The 17,918-nt window shown below is 40.0% G+C and overlaps 1 protein-coding gene across 5 annotated transcripts in view; it reads left to right on the top strand.

Moving 5' to 3' along the window:
* Nucleotides 1–17,918, top strand: part of SPAG6 (sperm associated antigen 6) — a 52,658-nt gene that overhangs the window by 26,973 nt on the left and 7,767 nt on the right. For 2 of the 5 annotated variants that reach the window (XM_048295254.1, XM_048295239.1), the window contains 3 exons: nucleotides 557–748; nucleotides 1,962–2,078; nucleotides 4,831–4,976. In XM_048295254.1, coding sequence (XP_048151211.1) covers nucleotides 557–748; nucleotides 1,962–2,078; nucleotides 4,831–4,976 — 455 coding nt within the window. Of the gene's footprint in view, nucleotides 1–556; nucleotides 749–1,961; nucleotides 2,079–3,447; nucleotides 4,789–4,830; nucleotides 4,977–7,182; nucleotides 10,051–17,918 lie in introns of those variants that run through there. The other 3 variants (XM_048295244.1, XM_048295271.1, XM_048295261.1) reach the window with 3 other exon arrangements.

Genomic DNA, 17,918 nt, shown 5'->3' with positions numbered 1-17,918 from the left:
CTTTAGTAAGAGCTGGATGTGAGATCTCCATCTCTTGATGCCTGCAAATCATGAGTTGAAACCTTTCTGGAAGTGATTGGATTAGTCAAACATAAACTACTGGACGCAAGAAGAGGTTGATAAGTTTAAATTTAGTGCTTTGGGTAATAAAAAAGAAAGACTCAGTGATTGAGCCCTTCTGGTCTTAAACTGATTTCATAGAATTATAAGCACAAATTCTTTTATTTTCAGTCTGAGAAATCTGCAACCTTTACTCAGTACAGTCTGAACTATGTTGTGTATTCTTTTTATACCTTAAATTTGCATTTTTTTCAAACTGCCTTCTGACTTACAACATTGAATCTGTTTCTCTTTAACTGTATCTATTAAGATTTATTAAAAATTCTTGCTAATCATGATGATGTAAAAATATGACACCGCTAGCATGCATTCTCTTACAGCTTTTTTAAGAAGAAGGGTGTAAATAGAGAAACATTTTCTAACTATCTGTATCTGCTTCGCATTGTCATTCCCTGGTCTACATTTGTAAAGGTTGTGCTTTTGATTAATGCTACAGGGAATACCACCACTATGTGTCTGCTTGATAGAAGAACATGAAGATCATATTAAGGCAGCAGCTGCTTGGGCCTTGGGACAGATTGGAAGACATACTGCTGAGCATGCACGTCATGTTGCAGTAGCAAACGTGCTGCCCACGCTGCTCGATATCTATGTGGACACACGCAGCTCAGAAGATCTTAAAATGAAAGCAAGTATATTTGTAGTATTTGCAGTATGGTATATTAATTGTAATCAAGAGGTTTAAGTGCTTAAAAACGACTAAATTATATGTGTTTTTATTGATGCTCACCAAGTCACAGCTTTCCTGGGTGCAGGGTGTCTGAAGGCTGTGTCATTTATTAGGGGACTGGCTGGTCCTAATGCATGTGCATGTGGTGTATACCCAATCATATGCTATAGCCACCGCAGTCTAATTCCTTATTTTTTTCCCAGTTTAGATCAGAGTTGCATAGACCCATAAATGCTGTAATTTCTTGTGACTCGTTTCTAATTATCTACTTCTTTTTTTGCAAGTATAAGCTCTTGTAGAAAATATTGTAGTCCTTTTAGAAATTTTGCTTACATTTTTATTATTGTAATAAAACTGTAACAGCTAATCAAGGCTCTGCTCTTTAAAACACGCAACTGCCCATGTTTAGGGCCTTTCCTTGTGTGGGAGCTAGTGGAGTTGCAGTTTAGTAAAGTGTGCTTTTGAGCAACAGTAAGTGAACCAGCTGAAGAGTGTAATAGGACAGGATATGATCTCCCATGTTGCATTATGCTTCTGCACATTCCACTGAAATATCACATTCCAGATCTGTAAAGTAACTTTCATATAGTAATTTCTAGTGGTCCCAAAAATACTGAAGCCAAATTAGCTGTACCTGTAATCTTGTTCAAGAAGGTCACTATTGCTTGTATCGATCAACATTGAGTTTGTTTTCAGAAATATGCAGCAATGCACAATTGTTTCACTCTCTCTTTTCCCCCCTGCCTGGACAGTACTGCACTTTGCTATCCCAGACCAGCAGCCTCTCCTAGTAAGCCACTTCTAAAATACAATCTTTTAAAATGTGTTTTGATTTAACTTTCTTATTATATTAGAGTACTTCAATTTACCTAAAGGGTCTACTCCAGCTCATTATAGTCAAAGGAAAATTGCCATTACTTTGACTGTAGATAACACAATAAGAATATAATGCACTGTAGGTTTTGAGGTTTAATAAATCTAAGTAGAAAATTGATTCTTCATTAAGTGACCTGATAGATACCATAGTTTCTATTCAGAAATTGCTCATTGAAAATTCTGATCAATTTGCTTTTTTGATCAGACTTCAGTGATATATATATATATATATATATGAATTCTTGTTGTTTTCATTGATGTCTTACTAGAGAAATTTTATTTTGCATTTCAATAGACTAAGAAAGCCTTAAAGAACATTCTTCAGAAATGCACGTATCTTCCAGCACTTGAACCATTGCTTCATGAGGCTCCTCCCAATATTATGAAGCATATTATTGGGCAGTTTAGTAAGGTAAGAAAAGGCGCTGCTTGGTGTGTAATTTGTTAGTTGTTTCCCATTTAGCAAGGAAGCTATCTTTCCAAAGAAGAAGTCGCTCTAAAGGTGTTATTGTTTTCTCAGGGTGCTCAAGCATCCTCTTCAAAAGCAGTTTGGATCCTGTTCTTTTGTCTGATACAGCTGGATACTGTTTCATTTGGAATCTGTTATAATTCATCCTAAGACTGGAAAAACAGTTTCTTAAAAGCAAGGTGTTTTTTTCTTCCTTGCCTCTTGAGATTAAGTGGAATATTAACTCATGTGCAAATATTTTCACTGAGCCAATGTATCACATAAATCCCAGTCACATCTGTTTTAGATAAAGTACAAGCTGTCTGTACAGGAGTGACTTAAGTCAGGTATTTTACAATAATATAAAGGCCTCATTCTTTTTATCCCGATTAATTTTCAGTCTCAAGCAAGTGTAAAAATTCCAAATCTTTTCTCATCCCTCTCAAAGTTTTGAAAGTTAGTTGTTAATTACATTGTTGATTTGAACACAGCATGTAAAAGTGATACAATTTAATAAAAATATTTAAAATTTGTAAGTAATTGCTAACTAATTGGGACATCTGCAGTGTCTGTCATGTTCAGCATGTGTTGGGAATCCTGTTCAACTATGGACTGTTTTGTGCAATACTCTGCAGTGTAACCTGTTAGCAGGGTATACCAAGTTCCATTGGTGAGATGTTCTTTGTGGAAATGGCCAAATAAAACACTCTTGATACTCAGTTCTGATTATGACAGATCTGGAAGCCCTGCTGTTGGTAGTGCAGATTCCTGATTATGTTGCCACAGTTGAATTTGTTCTGTCTTATTGCTAATTCTGTACAAAGAGTGGAGATTTGCACAGAATCCAATCCGTTTTGCTTCTCCATGCTGACTGGAGCTATTAATGAGCCAAGTGCATAGCAATTGGTTACCCAGGGTATATTTGAACATTGCTTGCTATTGAAATGGCTTTATGCCCTTCATATTAGCTGATATTTTGTTTTGTTTTGTTTTTCTCCTTTGCCTATATGTTATTGAACTATACTTGTCTGGCATTTGCTCTTCTGAAGTATACTTTTAAAATGAAGTTCTCTGTAGTAAAAGCATTTTTCTTTCCTGTACCATAGCTTGGGAATTTCCTATTCTTAGAGCTGTGGTCTATTACTTCTGAGGGCTTATTTATAGCACAGTAAAAGCCTTATTTCCAAGCTGTGCTTCAAAATGGGGTGCTATTTGTTTTTCATGCTGGACTGTGCATTTTAGCATTAGCATTTTCAGGATTTGTGCAATTCTGTGCTGTCTCAGGTTGGACTAGGGGAAGGGACTGTGTCTCAGAGGTGCTCTCTCTCTTTAGGGCCCCTTCCAATAGAGTTTTCTGCTGTCTTATCCAGCCTGGAAGTCACAGTGTGGAGGAGGAAGGCAGGGAAAGGGCCATATCCTGTCTCCTTGCTAGTTTCTTCTTGGCAGTTCTTGTTGTGGGAGATATGTGAGAACAGACGTCTGTTCAGTTCCCACAACGAAAAGATCACAGTTGCTCCTGACACTTCTGTGGAGTATATAATAGAGAGAAGTCTCTGTGCTCTCCTGCTTTTTCTTTACCTGTCTGTTGATTTTGTACAGCCTAGAGGGACCACAGAAATGAAGGTTGTTTGCCTGTATGCATGGAAGAAATCTTGTTCTTTTTCTTCATCCTTTTAGGCACTCCCTTCCTCATTTGAGGCTCTTGTTTTACACTGAAATACAGTCACACTTATGGCTTAAAGTCTGACCAGTGTGGAAGCTTACAAAATGCTTTTGCCTTCATAATCTGTAAATCTCAGAGTTGGTTTTAAATGCATCTGGTTTTGCTGTAGATGCAGCTGACATCTTGCATTATCTTTCCGTCTTTCTCTATCTCTCTCTCTCTCTTTTTTTTTTGAATAATATTGCAGCCCTGTGGGCCTATGGACTACATGCTGTCATTCTCGCTTGCCTGGCCCAGCCCCCGCCTCCCTCCCTTCATCCCTCCCTCTCTCCCTCCCTCCAGTCCTCTGGACAGAGCTGCGTATTGGCATCACTCAGGGAGCACAGAATGTTATTGTCTGATCATTTCTGCTTCTCATCCCCTTTGGCTGCAGAAACTTCACATTTTTGCTTTGTGTGTGTGTTTGTAAAAGGCTTCCATGGCTACAGTGTGTTAAAGGATTTTAATATCTAGAAATTTAATAGTAGCATGTAATGCTTCAAGGCTGTATTGTTCACTTGCAACAATTCTCAGTATTGTTTTCATGCACTAATCTATACTAGATCATTATAATGATATAAAATTCAGCTCTACAATTAAACTATGGGAACTGACATAAAAGACCTGAATAACTTGGTTTAAGTGGAACAGATGCTGTTGTTATTCCATGTTAGTGTTCTGTTTTTATTATCTATTTATTCTCCACAATCTTATTGTCACTGTAGGAATAATACAAGAAATATTATTTATGTAAGGATAAATATTAAATTCATTATTTTATGTATGTTATGTTTTAAAGTACATGTTAAATTATGTTGTTATCATAAAGGGCTGGTTTATGGTTTTTTTCCCTATACAATGGGGTGTTACAATACAGTTGTCATTACAGATTTTGTTTCTCTGATTTTCCATTTTATCTGTCCTCTGAATTAAAAACAAATAAGCAGTATTTGAATCTAGTGGCATACAGATTCCTTCAAACGAATTTTTTTTAATGTACTATTCTGTGTGTAGGTGTTACCACATGACAGTAAAGCACGTCGTCTCTTTGTAACAACTGGTGGACTTAAAAAGGTTCAGGAAATAAAAGCAGAACCTGGGTCACTTCTTCAGGAATATATCAACACTATTAACAATTGCTATCCAGAGGAAATAGTAAGGTAGGGAAAATGAAATCTAAAGAATTCCTATTTATAACATTGTTAGATGTTTTTCACAGGAACAACACAAAGGAAGGATTTAAAATAGTAATTTAACTCCTCTGTGAATTTTGGTTTTAATAAAACCAAAGCATAACATTTGGTTAATTGCCCCAGTGGTTACACAACCTTTGGACACATTAGAACACTTTCTCTTTTTGTATTTGGAATCAAATTTCTTTGTCTGTAGACAAAGCCCAAATAATCAGGCTCTTGCAGGAAAGTGTGAAGAAAAGTCAGTCCTGCACTGCCCAGATGGATTCTGAGTCTTCAGTACAACCACTCATATTTATGAATGTCTGTGGGAAATTTAGTTTATTTTGGTAACTTATTTGTGGATTACTTAGGCTCCAAAATACAGGTATTGGTGAATCTTTGGTTGCATCCTTGACTTTCCTAATAACGTGTCTGAACTAGTGTATTCAGAGGCTCTTTTGAAACTTCCTCTGATGTACAGAGGGTCCAGCGGCTCTCCTGCACAGTTGGTCTGCCCACAGCTGCCCTTCCTCCCTGAGCCTCATCATGAGGCTAAAGTGTTATATAAAAGGACCATACACCAGCTGTCTGCACCAAGTTGAACTTTGCCCTTAATGAATACAGAAACACTATTAAATAGCTTACAGTCAAAATGTCACCATCCTAAATTGTAATAATGAGAGAAATGTCCTCCTAGATTCTAGATATCCATTTACCAGTCCTTCACTCCATCAACACATCAGAAGGATGTTGTACTCATGTACTCCCTCTACAGGCTCTGAAAATCTGCATCATCAATTTTAATTATAGCAGCAGAGTTCTTCAGCCAATAGTAGCTACAAACTAAGTCACACAAAATGTAGCCCTGTTTGTCTCCACAAAGAAAAGCCAGTGGCTGTCAAATGGGTAGAAGCAAAGTCAAAGAAAATTTATTCTGCAGCTAGTACTTCAGAGGGAAAGAGGACGTTTGCTTATGCCTTTCTGGATATTAATTCTGTTTCTTTGTTATAGCTATTTTTTCACCCCTGTAAATGAAAAAAGGTTACTCATCTAGCCTAGGATGTAATAAAGAAAAAGGGCCCTTTGAGCATCTCCTGCTTGCCTGTCTGTGCTACTGCCTGATGTTGGTTGTGCTGCCTGAGGCACAGCAGCTGTGATAGAATCCAGCTCTGGGTTTTTCCTGGAGACCTGTTATTTTAGTCTGTTTGTGGGCTGAATACAGTAATGCATTGGAAAGTTAGCTTTACAATCAGAGAAGTAATGTGAGGTTTAAAAAGAGTTGAATTATGCAGAAATTATCATGAAAATGAAAATCAACAAGATAAATGGATCTTCCTTTAAGGGAAAGCATTGGGGATTTTTTTTTAGTATATTTTAGGCCTACATTACATGGAGGTGTGTTCCTCTCTCTTTATAGTTGAAGCTTTCAGGGCTCAGAAGTGGCAATCTACGTGCCTGCAAAACAAGAAATATACTGAGATGTATGTTTTTAGAATAATACGGTATTAAATTTCAGATATCCTTTAACCTGTAAAACAAGAACTAAATTCAGCTTTGATGCTTGCATATTGGATGTATGTAGTTGGTCTATTGTGGAAAACCAGTTGAATAACAGCAGGACAATAATTGCACCATAGAGTCCTACTCTAATGAGAACTTCTGGATAATGTCCATCCTTGAGTGGCATTAGAGAGAGAAGGTCACCATGACAATTTTTTTTGTTCCAGAATCAGTGTCCCTCACACGGATTTAGACTGCACGTGAGTTTTGGGGTGTGTGCTTATGTCTGACAAACAGCAGTGAACTATTGTCATTTGGCAGCCCACAGTTCTGTGTAAACTCATGCTTTTTTATTAAAGGCCATAATTTCAAAAGAACCCAACATCTACATTTCTTAGTAAAGACAGTGCTTATGGCAGCTGAAGCTGAACCTGTCTAAAATGTAGCCACTTACCTCCATGCCCTAAAAGAAGCTAAATATATTTTTAAAAACCTGACTTCCAAGTATAAATGATAATGTAAGTTGAAATGCAGGTTGTTAAACATTGTAGGGGAGTAACTGTAGAATTCCTTGACCGGTGTTTAATGCTAGGATTTTTTTCCCGATCAGTAGAAATATGCATAGTGTTTCATTACTGTGCACAGAACATGCCTTGTAGTCTAACACACAAACAAAATGTTTCTCTTTCAGGTATTATTCCCCTGGATATTCTGAGATACTTCTGGAAAGGGTGGAAAAATACCAACCAGTTTTATAAACTTCAGTCTTTTATTAGAGCTGCATTTCACATTTATGCCTTTATGACTGTAATACAAATACAGCTGTTGAAAGCCTTGCTTGATTCTCAAATCTCCTTCTACTGTTTGAACTACTGAAAAAGCTCAGAAATTCCAGCAAGCTTTATTTTGTTCTTTATAAACTTGTTTGTTGCTAAGTTTTTGTTCCCTTTTGTTTTTCTTTAGCATTACTACCAGATATTCCCACATTTATGAATGGAATTTCATGCAAGAGGGATGATTTATCACAGAAGCTTTTTTAGAATCAGTTCCTTTTCCTTCCACAAGAAAGATTTGTTATCTCATTCAAATTTTAGCCTTCTCAGTACTATTGCCATTTTCCCCTTTTGCCTTTGCATATTGTTTAAAGCTTCCCAAGCTTGATGAGGGTGGAAAAAGCTGGCCCCTGTGCTTTTTCTAATTATGGTGTTTTTTCTGCACTGAGGTATCTCCTACTGCTACCTTTGAGGAGGTAAAATGTTGTGATTTTACATCTCCAAACATGTTAGTAGCAGCTAAAGAAAGAAACAATCAGATCTGAAGATGATACAAGGGCTGAATTCTGCATGATATGATAGTGTGGTGATCCTGGCCTGGTAGATAGTAAATCTTCTGCAGAAGTCCTCCTAATTGAGGCAGGATTTGCTGTGGAGGAAAGGAGCAATATGCTGTTTGGCCTGTGCGTTGTTGTTCCACTTGAGAAGGACAGAGTGAAGTCAGAACTTTTGTGGAACACAAAGGGAAGGACTGCAGGAGTTTTGGCTCCATGGGGGTCAGCAGCACATTTGTGTGGCTGCAGGAACACTGTTAGCAAAGTTCTGAGCACATTCAGAGGAAATCTGAGCACACTTAGGTCACACTGATTGGAGTGATGGGACTAAGGTGGCTTTGGGACTTGTCCTTCAAGAACTGAAATAGCTGAAGAGTTGAGTTGAAACACATTTGGAACTTAAGTCTTGAAGCTGCAGATTACATTGACATAGAGGTATGAGCTCTTTCCCATCTGTAGAACATCCTGAAACTATTTTTACCTTCTTGTGGAGAGTGAAAAGACTTTTACATTCTGCTTACTCCTCTGGTGTATCACACAGCAAACAACCCTCTAGTCTTCCCTAATATGTAACTGTCATTTACCATTTTTTGTTCTAACCATTTTTCATTTTCTCATATGCAGCAGTTTGGGGTGTGTGGTTTTTTTAATTTCTTTTTTTTTTTCCCCAAAGACTATTAAACAATATTTCTGGAATGGGATATCAAAATACTGGAAGCCACAAGGAAAGACAATATTTGAAAACCTCCCCAGGAGAGAAACTTGTCTACTTTTTTAAACATAACTGAATGGGTTTATAAAAGAAGGATAGTCTCATCTATTACTTATAAAGCAGGAGCAAAGACTGATTGCAGTTGGAAATTATTTAGAGTGGCTTTTCTTTGCCAAATTCCGAATTACTATTTTTTAAAAATTCTTTTCAGCATAGTTTTCAACAGTTCACAGAAACATTGGTGGGCTATCCTGTGTTAAAATTTATTTCTACAGAGGGCTGTGCTCCTGCTGTGAAGTACTTGGTGCTCTCAGACTCTGCTTTTCAGGAGGAGCAGGGGATGCACAGTACCTTACTGTATGGAGACTGAGACAGAAACTGTTGGTGTCATGAATGTTGGTATAGAATCCACACCAGCTGAGTTCTTTCCTTAGCTCACAGCTAAGTGAAAAGCCTTGGAACTGACTAGCTTCTACCAAATGCCTTTTTGGTTTTAGTGTTTATATTCTGAATGCTAGGACACTAGTGGAAAAACTTTGGGACTCTTAACAAGATTGTTGTTAAGAGTAATTTTCTCATGTGCATTACGGATATTTAAAAATCAAATCTTGTACAATCTCTGAAACAAAATGCAATGGAAGGGCTTTGAGACAATCTCGAAGGATCTGAAGCCTCTGTTTTCCCTGACAGAGCAGAAGTGGTGCAGAGGGCTGTGTGCAGATGGGAGGCAGCAGAGACATGGAGCTGTGCGTCCCCATAGCTGCCTCGTGTGCTCGGGAGCACACCCACCCCACACAATGCTAATGTATATGTTTTGTGCAGGGAGAGCAAAGAGGCTTCAGTCCCCTGACAAATGTGCTCCTGCTGTGTCACACTGTGCTACACTGTAAGGATTCCACAGGGTTAAATTTCAATGCCTAAACAATTTGTTCACAGTCTTTTCACAGTCTTTTTCTGATTCCTGACAAAGGAAATGATTGCACAAGGCAAACCTTCAAAGCGATCTGATTGTGTAGAGTACAATCTAAATCAGACCTAGCATAAATACATCTTTACATCCACTGGGCAGCTCTGGCCTAGGCCAGTGGCTGTTTGGCCTCTTGTTGCAGGACTCTTGGACGATGCCACATCCCATTAAGCTGCGTCAGTGCAAAGTCCTCTCCCATGTAGTTTGAGACCCCCGCAGTTGTTCTTTGCTGGCAGGCTGCGTCCCTGCCTTGCACAAACACCTTGTGGCAGAAGGCTTCCCTGGAGGTACATGTCTGCACAAGACAGATCTGGCCCTTTACAGCAGAATTATTGCTAATTTGTGTTTTACTAATGTAACTATGGCAAGAGCTGCTTTTTTCCTGTAGTGTTTCACAAGGTGTTTCTGCAGTGTTTCTATTCCATCATCTCGTTTGGTTTAAGTCATCTTCTAAAACTATATTAATGTTTGTAATAGCTACTCTGGCAGGCTTCAAGTGTGTATCATTTGTCTCAATTTCATATAATAAAATGTAGATTTGCATTTTAATTCATTCAAATGCTGTTTTCATGCTAGTGTGTGACTGTGGTGCTAGAGAAGATGAACAACAGGCTCATTTTGCAGCTTGGGCCTTACACTGCCTTTGAATGTTTGTCTCGGTTTCCCACTCAATGGTGCCTACTTTGAAGCTTAGGACGTACAGGCATTTCAAGTAAGAGTCCCTCTCACAGAGGTGGCTTATTAAGACACACAAAGAAAATTAAGCCAGTGCTTTGGCAGAAATAAATGTAAGCCCTTAAATAATTTTGCCTGTTCCTTTGACTGCAGCATTGGGACTTTTCAACTCAAGTCTCTAAAGATCTTCTCTAAGGGCCCGAGCCATGATTTTTGTCTGCATTACTACAGTTATTATTACATCTACAGATGTAAACCAGAGCCTTGAAAGAACATGTGGATGTGTAGAACTTTTACCATATTTCATTCAGTGGATGGATTAACTGGCCTACAAAAGCTCCATTCTTTATCTGAATGACTGGAAACCTAGAGGATCTGAAAAGGGGAAATTCAAGGAGTTCAACTCTTGTGCATATAATATGTTCTGCATGTCCAGAGGGATTTACCAAGGCATTGCTTTGTCTCATCTGAAGTGATCAATCTGCTGGAGATCTGCATCTTAACAAACAAATGAACAAAATGTTGAAGGAGTTGAATGGAACTGGTAGAGGAAATGAATCTCATTTTGTGAAGTAAAGCATAAAGTTACTGCAATTAGGAAGTGGATGGAGTGTGAGTAGATCTTCAAGTGTTCTTGATTTGGTCTAGGGGGTTGTAAATTAGCTTGGCCGAAGGGGAGTTTTAGGCATGGAAAATGCCATGGGATGCATTCACCTTTGTTATAAATTGGAGTCCTCTGATTTCTGGGTATGTAGGGGTGGCAGACAATTGTCTCACTGTGTGAGGAATCTGTGAAAGCGTGCTTGCCTCAATCTCTTTCTTAATGGCTGCTTGGTTTCCAGTATCTTGGTTGTTGGAATTTTAGATCTCCCTTTGTGACCAGGGGAGAAAGGAAATATGGAGTAGGACTGGATTGCAAAGCCAGCGGTTCTACTTCTTGCACTAACATAGGATTGCTTTTATGGTCTTAGATAATTATTACAGATCCCTATGATTCATCATCTTCATCTGTGAAGTATCTGTTCTACTCCTTTGTTAACTTACAGAAGTGCTGGGAAAATTAAATTCATATGAGACGGATGCAGCAGAACTTAAGTTCTTTATAGCTAATACCATATTCAGAAAGAAATATTGTTCAAGAACCTATAAAAATTTACCTAAGAAATCTTGGAGATGCTGATTTTAGAATTAGAGTTGAACTAAAAGTCAGTGGATTTTGTGAGTTTCCTCATCTGACACAATTTAAAGGGATTATGGAGAAAGAGAAAACTATTATATCTTGTGACTATACTAAAACAATTGATGTTATTTTTGTATAATACTTAACTGATAATATTGATGCTACTATGCTTTATTCTGCAGCCAGCGCTGTAATTTAGCCAGTGAAAATACTAATTACGTTACTACTGCTGTAACTGCTGTACTGTATTTCTAGATACAGCACAAAAGACTGAGTTAGACAATATGTATAAGCAATACTAAGGCACACTTTGAGGATGAGAATGCCTTTAAATCAGGAAATGATTTTGTGCTGCCTTTCACGAGAAGTGACTCCTACTTGGGTTAAACACATTTCTTCTGTGTCCCCCCCACCTGGAGAGTGGATCACGAGGCTCTGAGTGCTCGGCGAGGTGCTGAGGGACTGGGAGCTGCTGTCTGTAGCAGAAACTGGTTGTGTTCACTCTCATGCATCAGCAAGCCATGGAGAGGAACAATGCAAGGGTACTAATGTCATCAGTTTAGCATATTTCCACGGAGATTTTGAAGGCTTGCTTTTTCTTCATAATTCTATGCTTGTTCCTGCTTCCAAATTGAGTTAAAGTATAGGTACCCAGATTAACATTAGGTGTTCTGTATTTTATTCCTTTCGTAACAAAAATTAAATTTCAAGAGGTGACAAAGGTGTGTTAGCGTATTTCTTTAAAACAAAGCTTTTGATTGCTTTTTTGTGTCAAAATTAGCAGCAAAACTCTTCATAATCTTGTGACAAGAACTGTGCCCTTTGCTCTCAAGGAAAGTTTTGTCTTGAGTGATGCAGACTGTTTTCCTATTTATAATTAGGTCTGATGCCCTCTGTACATGTTCACCTTTCAATATTAGGTCAGTGCTAAAGCCATTATCAACCTAAAAGGTTGGATTACTACCAGGATCCAGCCTTTGTTGCCCCACAGTGCTATAAATTATATTACAATCTATTGTTTAAAATTAATAATATGCAACATAGAGGTCTGATGGAATCATGTTAATGAGAACACTGAAGCTTCATTGACTTGCAATATCATTAGAGCTCTGAGACAGGTTTATAGCCTTGTGCAAAGTATATTTCTGTTGGTTTAGACACAGTATTTATTTGGTCACACCCAGCCAAATGTTTCCTTACTAAATTAAAATAAATGCTGGTTAGTTCAATGAACTACAAAGATGTATAGTGTAATTTCAGGTTCTCAAGTCACAGAAAATAAGCCCCAACAATGGAAATCAGCAGAGAATCAAAAATGATGGATACACTAGAGTGAATATGAACAAAGAGGGAAGGGAGTTCACTGGGTTGGGTGCAGTTAATATTTTGTGACTCAAGTAATGTATAAAATTTGGAAAGAACAGCTCCCATTTGTAGTCTGCCCTGGTCTTTATATAACCCCTCCCTGTATACACATATGTACACACTCACAAGCATAGTCAACCAAAATGTAATCAAAATTATTTCTGTCTGCTTTCACAAGACTTGCCTCTGTAAAGTATCTGTAGGGGCTGGTGGAGAGCAGGTCACGGGCAGCTTCTCTGCTCACTAATGCCAGATTTTTGGTACTAATTTCCATCAAGGCCAGCAGCACACATCTGATTTCCATTGCAGTGAGAATCGGGCACTAGATCTGCATCACCTGTGCTCTGAACAGCTCTGCTTTTTGCTGGAAACAAAGCAGAAGCAAGAAAATACTTCCCTCCTTTCTTCTCCAAGAGTGCTTCAAATGAGGGAATGGTAAGAAAATCTTTCTAGGCTTGGGGAGTGGCTCATGCTCTGTGTTAGAAACATAATCTGCAGCCATGCAGAGCATGAGATAGAAAGGGAGGTTTGAAGAATCAGTAATGTGCTGGTGTTGCAGCTCTTACCTGCTTTGGGAAGTGGCTATTAAGGAAGCTTCAAGTTTCCCATCTTTTTTCATGGGTAAACACCTCCTTGCTGTAGCTGTCCCTGAGTTCGGTCATGGGGCTCTGCCTCCTGCCCTGGGGACAGGTGACTGCATCAGTGGCACTGTGGCAGTGCTCATGCCAGCCAAGTATTGGATCGTGATTCCTAAAGACATTTTTATTTTATGGAAATGGAAAGGAGGATAATTTAAGCGATTTTTAAGCAGTTTAACAATATGAAACTTCCTTGCTTTCAGTCACTCCAGAGCAAATCCTAGACCAGCTTATCTATGAAGGCTACAAGGTCTTCGAGCACACAAGAAACAGGGAAATTTGGCAGTGGAAGGCTGAAGAGGGTTCAAGGGTAGTGGGCCTTGTGCCTGTGCTGCTTGTATGCTGTCACAGCCAGAGCAGGGTAACTGAAATCTGTCCTTAATTTGCATGGATTAAGACCCCACCCTGCCTTAGAAAAGACAGAGTATATCCATACCCAGAGCATTTGTCTACAGGGCAGAGAGATTACAAGTTCTTCTCCCTGCCTCCATCCCATGTCCACTTGGCATCAGTGCACCAACATTACCTGGCTGGCTCTGGCACAGTGAGGACTTCCACCTCCTCAGGATGTCCCAGGGGTGACATTCATAATGCTTTGAAGTTGAAAACTGCTATGAGTGCTAAGTGTTGTTACTGTTCACCAGTGCCATCAATGTATAGGTGACCATAACTCATTTTCCTCTGATAATTCCCTTGGTTAAACTGAAGAAAATGAGCTGCTTTGATGACTATGTTTTAAGAAGCTGCCATTTCAGAAGCTACAGCTATGCCTGTGATATATCATCCTGACTGACAGCAAGAGCAGAATCTTGGCTTTCCCTCTGAGGTGTGGAGCTCCAGAGCTCCAGTTTGGACCATCTCCCCTTATTTTTGTGTTTTTTTTAATATCATGCCTGACCTACTAGTAAAAAAATCTGTTAAAATTTTTGCCAAGGACTCAAATTATCATGAGCTCATGAATCACTACTTTAGGCCTAGCCCTTCCTCTCCTAAGTGTTTTTTAAAATCCGGATTTGTGTTTATTCTAATGTAGTCGTGCAATGCAAATGTTTGGTAAAATTGCCATTTAATTTACAATAGAAGAGTGCTTTAGCAGCTGTTTTATAGCAGTTTAACTACTCTGACCTAAATGACTGTTCTTAAGAGATTGAAAAGTAATTGAAAATGTAAAGTCTAGGACCATCCTTTTTTTTTTTTTAAACATCTTTCACATGGCTTATAAACAATTTGAATTCCTCTGCAGAATTCAGATCAGAGAGGAAAGAATGTCAGTTTACTGGGAATTGTTCTCTGACCACCTGAGAAAAATGAGGTTTTCATCCTCTTGAACATCATCTGGAGTTATAATAAAACATGCTCTCAGCTGGATTCCTTCTGTGTGAAAACAGACAGAGCTACATCATTGCACACCTAAAGGAAGGGCACAAAACTACAAAAGCAATCTAAAATCTGGATTTTTTCCTTCTTCTTTGAGGCCACAAGTAATTTTCTGTAATCTCAATGAATATTATTTGAATCTTGAAAGAAGGATATACATCTCCCTTCCCCTCAATGTGAGCAGTCCAAATGAACAGAGCTAGACATCTTTCATACAGAGTTAAGTCACCTCTCAGGATCATAGTGTGAAAACGCCTAAGCAATAACTATTGAAGGAACTGCAAAAATCCACAAAACTAAAAGGTAATTCATGAAAATCCACAAGTAAATTAATAAAACTTCAGCTGAATGTTCATTCCAATCTGTAGCAGATGAATGAAATGTGGTGCTAGTGGTGTTGGAATCCTGTGGTGATAGACACATGAAGAATAGATAAAAGATGGTTGTTAGTCAGCTAATGGTGCAGACAGGCCATCCTACTTGTCTGGGGAGCTGGTCCTGAAAACCCTGAGCCAGGCAAAAGCTTTTGTTGATCTGAGGGTGGCTGTGCACTGGCAGAAGGTTCCAGGCTGGGGCATATGGGAGTCAGATGACAATGGTGCAGCTCCCATTATGTACTCTGGACTGGTGGGCTGGTTAGATGACAAAACTCTGCAACTTCACACAAGTGTGGTGTAATTCGAAGCTGTTCCGCAGGGAAACCGTAGGCAGCAAGTACAATTTCTAAGCCTGATATAAATTCCATCCTGTTTAACTGCCACCAGTTCTACTGCTGCAGATGAGCAAACCAAGTGAAAGAACAAAGCAATGGAGAGAATTGATCTGGCTTCATACGGCAGTTGAAAAACTTTCCATTAGAAGAGCATCTGCCATAGCCCCAAAAACACAGAACTCAGGTCTTTGCTGTCGTCTGTTGCCATTTTGCTGTGCCCTAAGTGGGCAGCTGGTCCATTTGCTTCCTTCCCTTTCTCCTACTGAGCAAAATAGTGGTTCAGTCACTGTCTTCTGGATTACCTTACCTCTTCTCTGTCTCTTCCCCCCCCTTTCATTTCTTTAACTGAAATTCACTGATGCACATATCTCCTACATGATTTTTTTCTGTGGAACAAATGCAGGAATCTCTACTTTAGCCCCTTCCAATGTTTTTCCAGTCCTCACATACTCCCTCTGTTCCTTGATTCCAAGTCATGATGCACTTAAATAATTTGTCCCCTGTTTTTATTATTACTCTTCACATCTCCTTCAGCCCTTCTGAATTACCACTCCACACACTGCTTGTCATATTTCACACTCCTTTTGTTTGACTTTGCTTTATCCAAGGCTAGTTACTGAGTGTTGGCAGAATTGTTACAGCATCTCACAAACAGCTGTTTTTTGCTGTGACAATAGGCTGATGTATGCTCCAGAGTGAACACACAACCTGCATATTAAATACTTACAGTGTCATGATAAGCACAACCAAGTTTTCAAATACTTAAAAAAAAATTAAGATGGTGATTCAAAATAGGAAATAATTGAAAAGAAACATTCCCAAACTGAGGAGCAGGCATGCTTGAGACACACAGTATCAGCTGTCAGGCAAATCTCAAATAAGATCTCTTGCAGTAAAAGACTTTGAGAGAAAAACACCATGGGCCCCATGATGTCCTGTGCATAGGTAATGCAGTGTGTGGATGCCTGCAGTTTCTGCTGGGTTGTATCTGAGTAAAGGAATCATGGAGTAAATGCTGCTCTACTTACCCAGCAAGAGAGGATGCTCCTATTTTACGGAATTGATTTATTTATTCAAATAAACTTTTATCATACAACTACGTCACAACCACACTGAGAGGATATTTTAATGACTGCTTTGGTTAAAGCTGTGTGGATTACACTGCTGCTTTCATCTTTCCCTCTCCTCTCTGTATCTTTCTTCCACCTTTCCATTACTTTTCCCCATTAATGTTCGATGCACGCTCTGAGGTATGTCTGTCGGTGGGTATTACTTTCACCAGCCTTTCCCTGCAGTAGTGTGTCTATAAATGGCAGACAGCATCATTCCTAATTACATGTTGCCCCCAGATGCTCCAAGGGTGATGCTGATGGATTGCTGTGTAGGTGGTGTTGAAGGGGCTGGGGGAGGGGAGCTGGGATGCAGCTCCTCTAAGTGGTAGCAGAGGTCTCTCTTCGGTCTGGGCTCATCAGTCCTCCCTCGGTAAAGTGAGCTCAAGGATCTCTGAGATCATGGAACTGGGCATTGGAAAAATGGGACGCAATGCAGGAAAGGCTTCAGAGTACAGCCCAAACAACGGGGGAAGCGGGAGGAGCTGGGAGGCCCAGAGAATTCATCCGTTACCTGTCCGTGCAGGAGGCACACAGCACGGAGGGCTGACAGGGTTCACATGCTGCTACATCTTGCTGCCCTGATCTCGCTTTCCCAGCCCCGGTTCCGCGCCGGGCGCGGGGCTCAGCGCGCAGCCGGAGCGCGGCGGGGGCTCGGCTCCTTTCCTTAGAGGTGTTTCGGACAGGGACCTGCTGCGTGGAGTCAGAGATCCCTGGCGTGGTAGAAGGCAGACTGGGCTTTGGAACTGAATCAGGCAGAGTTTGGCTGCCAAAAGTGTGGCTACGGAACTGGTTGAGCCACTCCTACCAACTCCGCGGCCGGGCTGTGGAGGAACAGGCAGAGCCCCGGCAGCCTCTACTCACGAAAAGCACCCCCCTTCCCCGGCCCAGGGACTGGCATTCCTGCACCGGGAGGCTGAAGAGGAAAAGTGGGATGGTGAGGGATCCTGGACCTTAAAAGGATGCTCATCAAACCCCAGAGAAATCCACAGAACGATGAAGAGCTGAAGGACGGCATCTCCAGTCAAGTGTTTGTCGGTTTTGAACGGACCTTTACTCCGCAATGTCTGATATTGGGGAAGGAGGAAGTGAGAGAATGCACGTGTGCAAAAGCACATCTGCAGGATCTGATTCCTTCTCTTTTTAACTGTTTTGTGGTCCGTGAAGGGGTTTATATTTAGTGTGCCTGGCAGGTCAGCCTGCCAGCTGGGCAGCTACTAGGAGGACGTGGATGGAATAGGCAGTACTTTGGGGACTGAAGCAATTGGTCTCCATGGGTTTTTACATCTCAGGCTTAGTGCCAGGCTGGGAATTTGCTCCATCACAGTGTGCACTGAAACTGGGAAGTGTCTTGGGATGGTGTGC

The sequence above is a fragment of the Corvus hawaiiensis genome, chromosome 1 (assembly GCF_020740725.1).
Source record: "Corvus hawaiiensis isolate bCorHaw1 chromosome 1, bCorHaw1.pri.cur, whole genome shotgun sequence".
NCBI lineage: Eukaryota > Metazoa > Chordata > Aves > Passeriformes > Corvidae > Corvus > Corvus hawaiiensis.
Note: the sequence above shows the minus strand (reverse complement) of the source record. Positions and strands in the feature narration are given on the sequence as shown.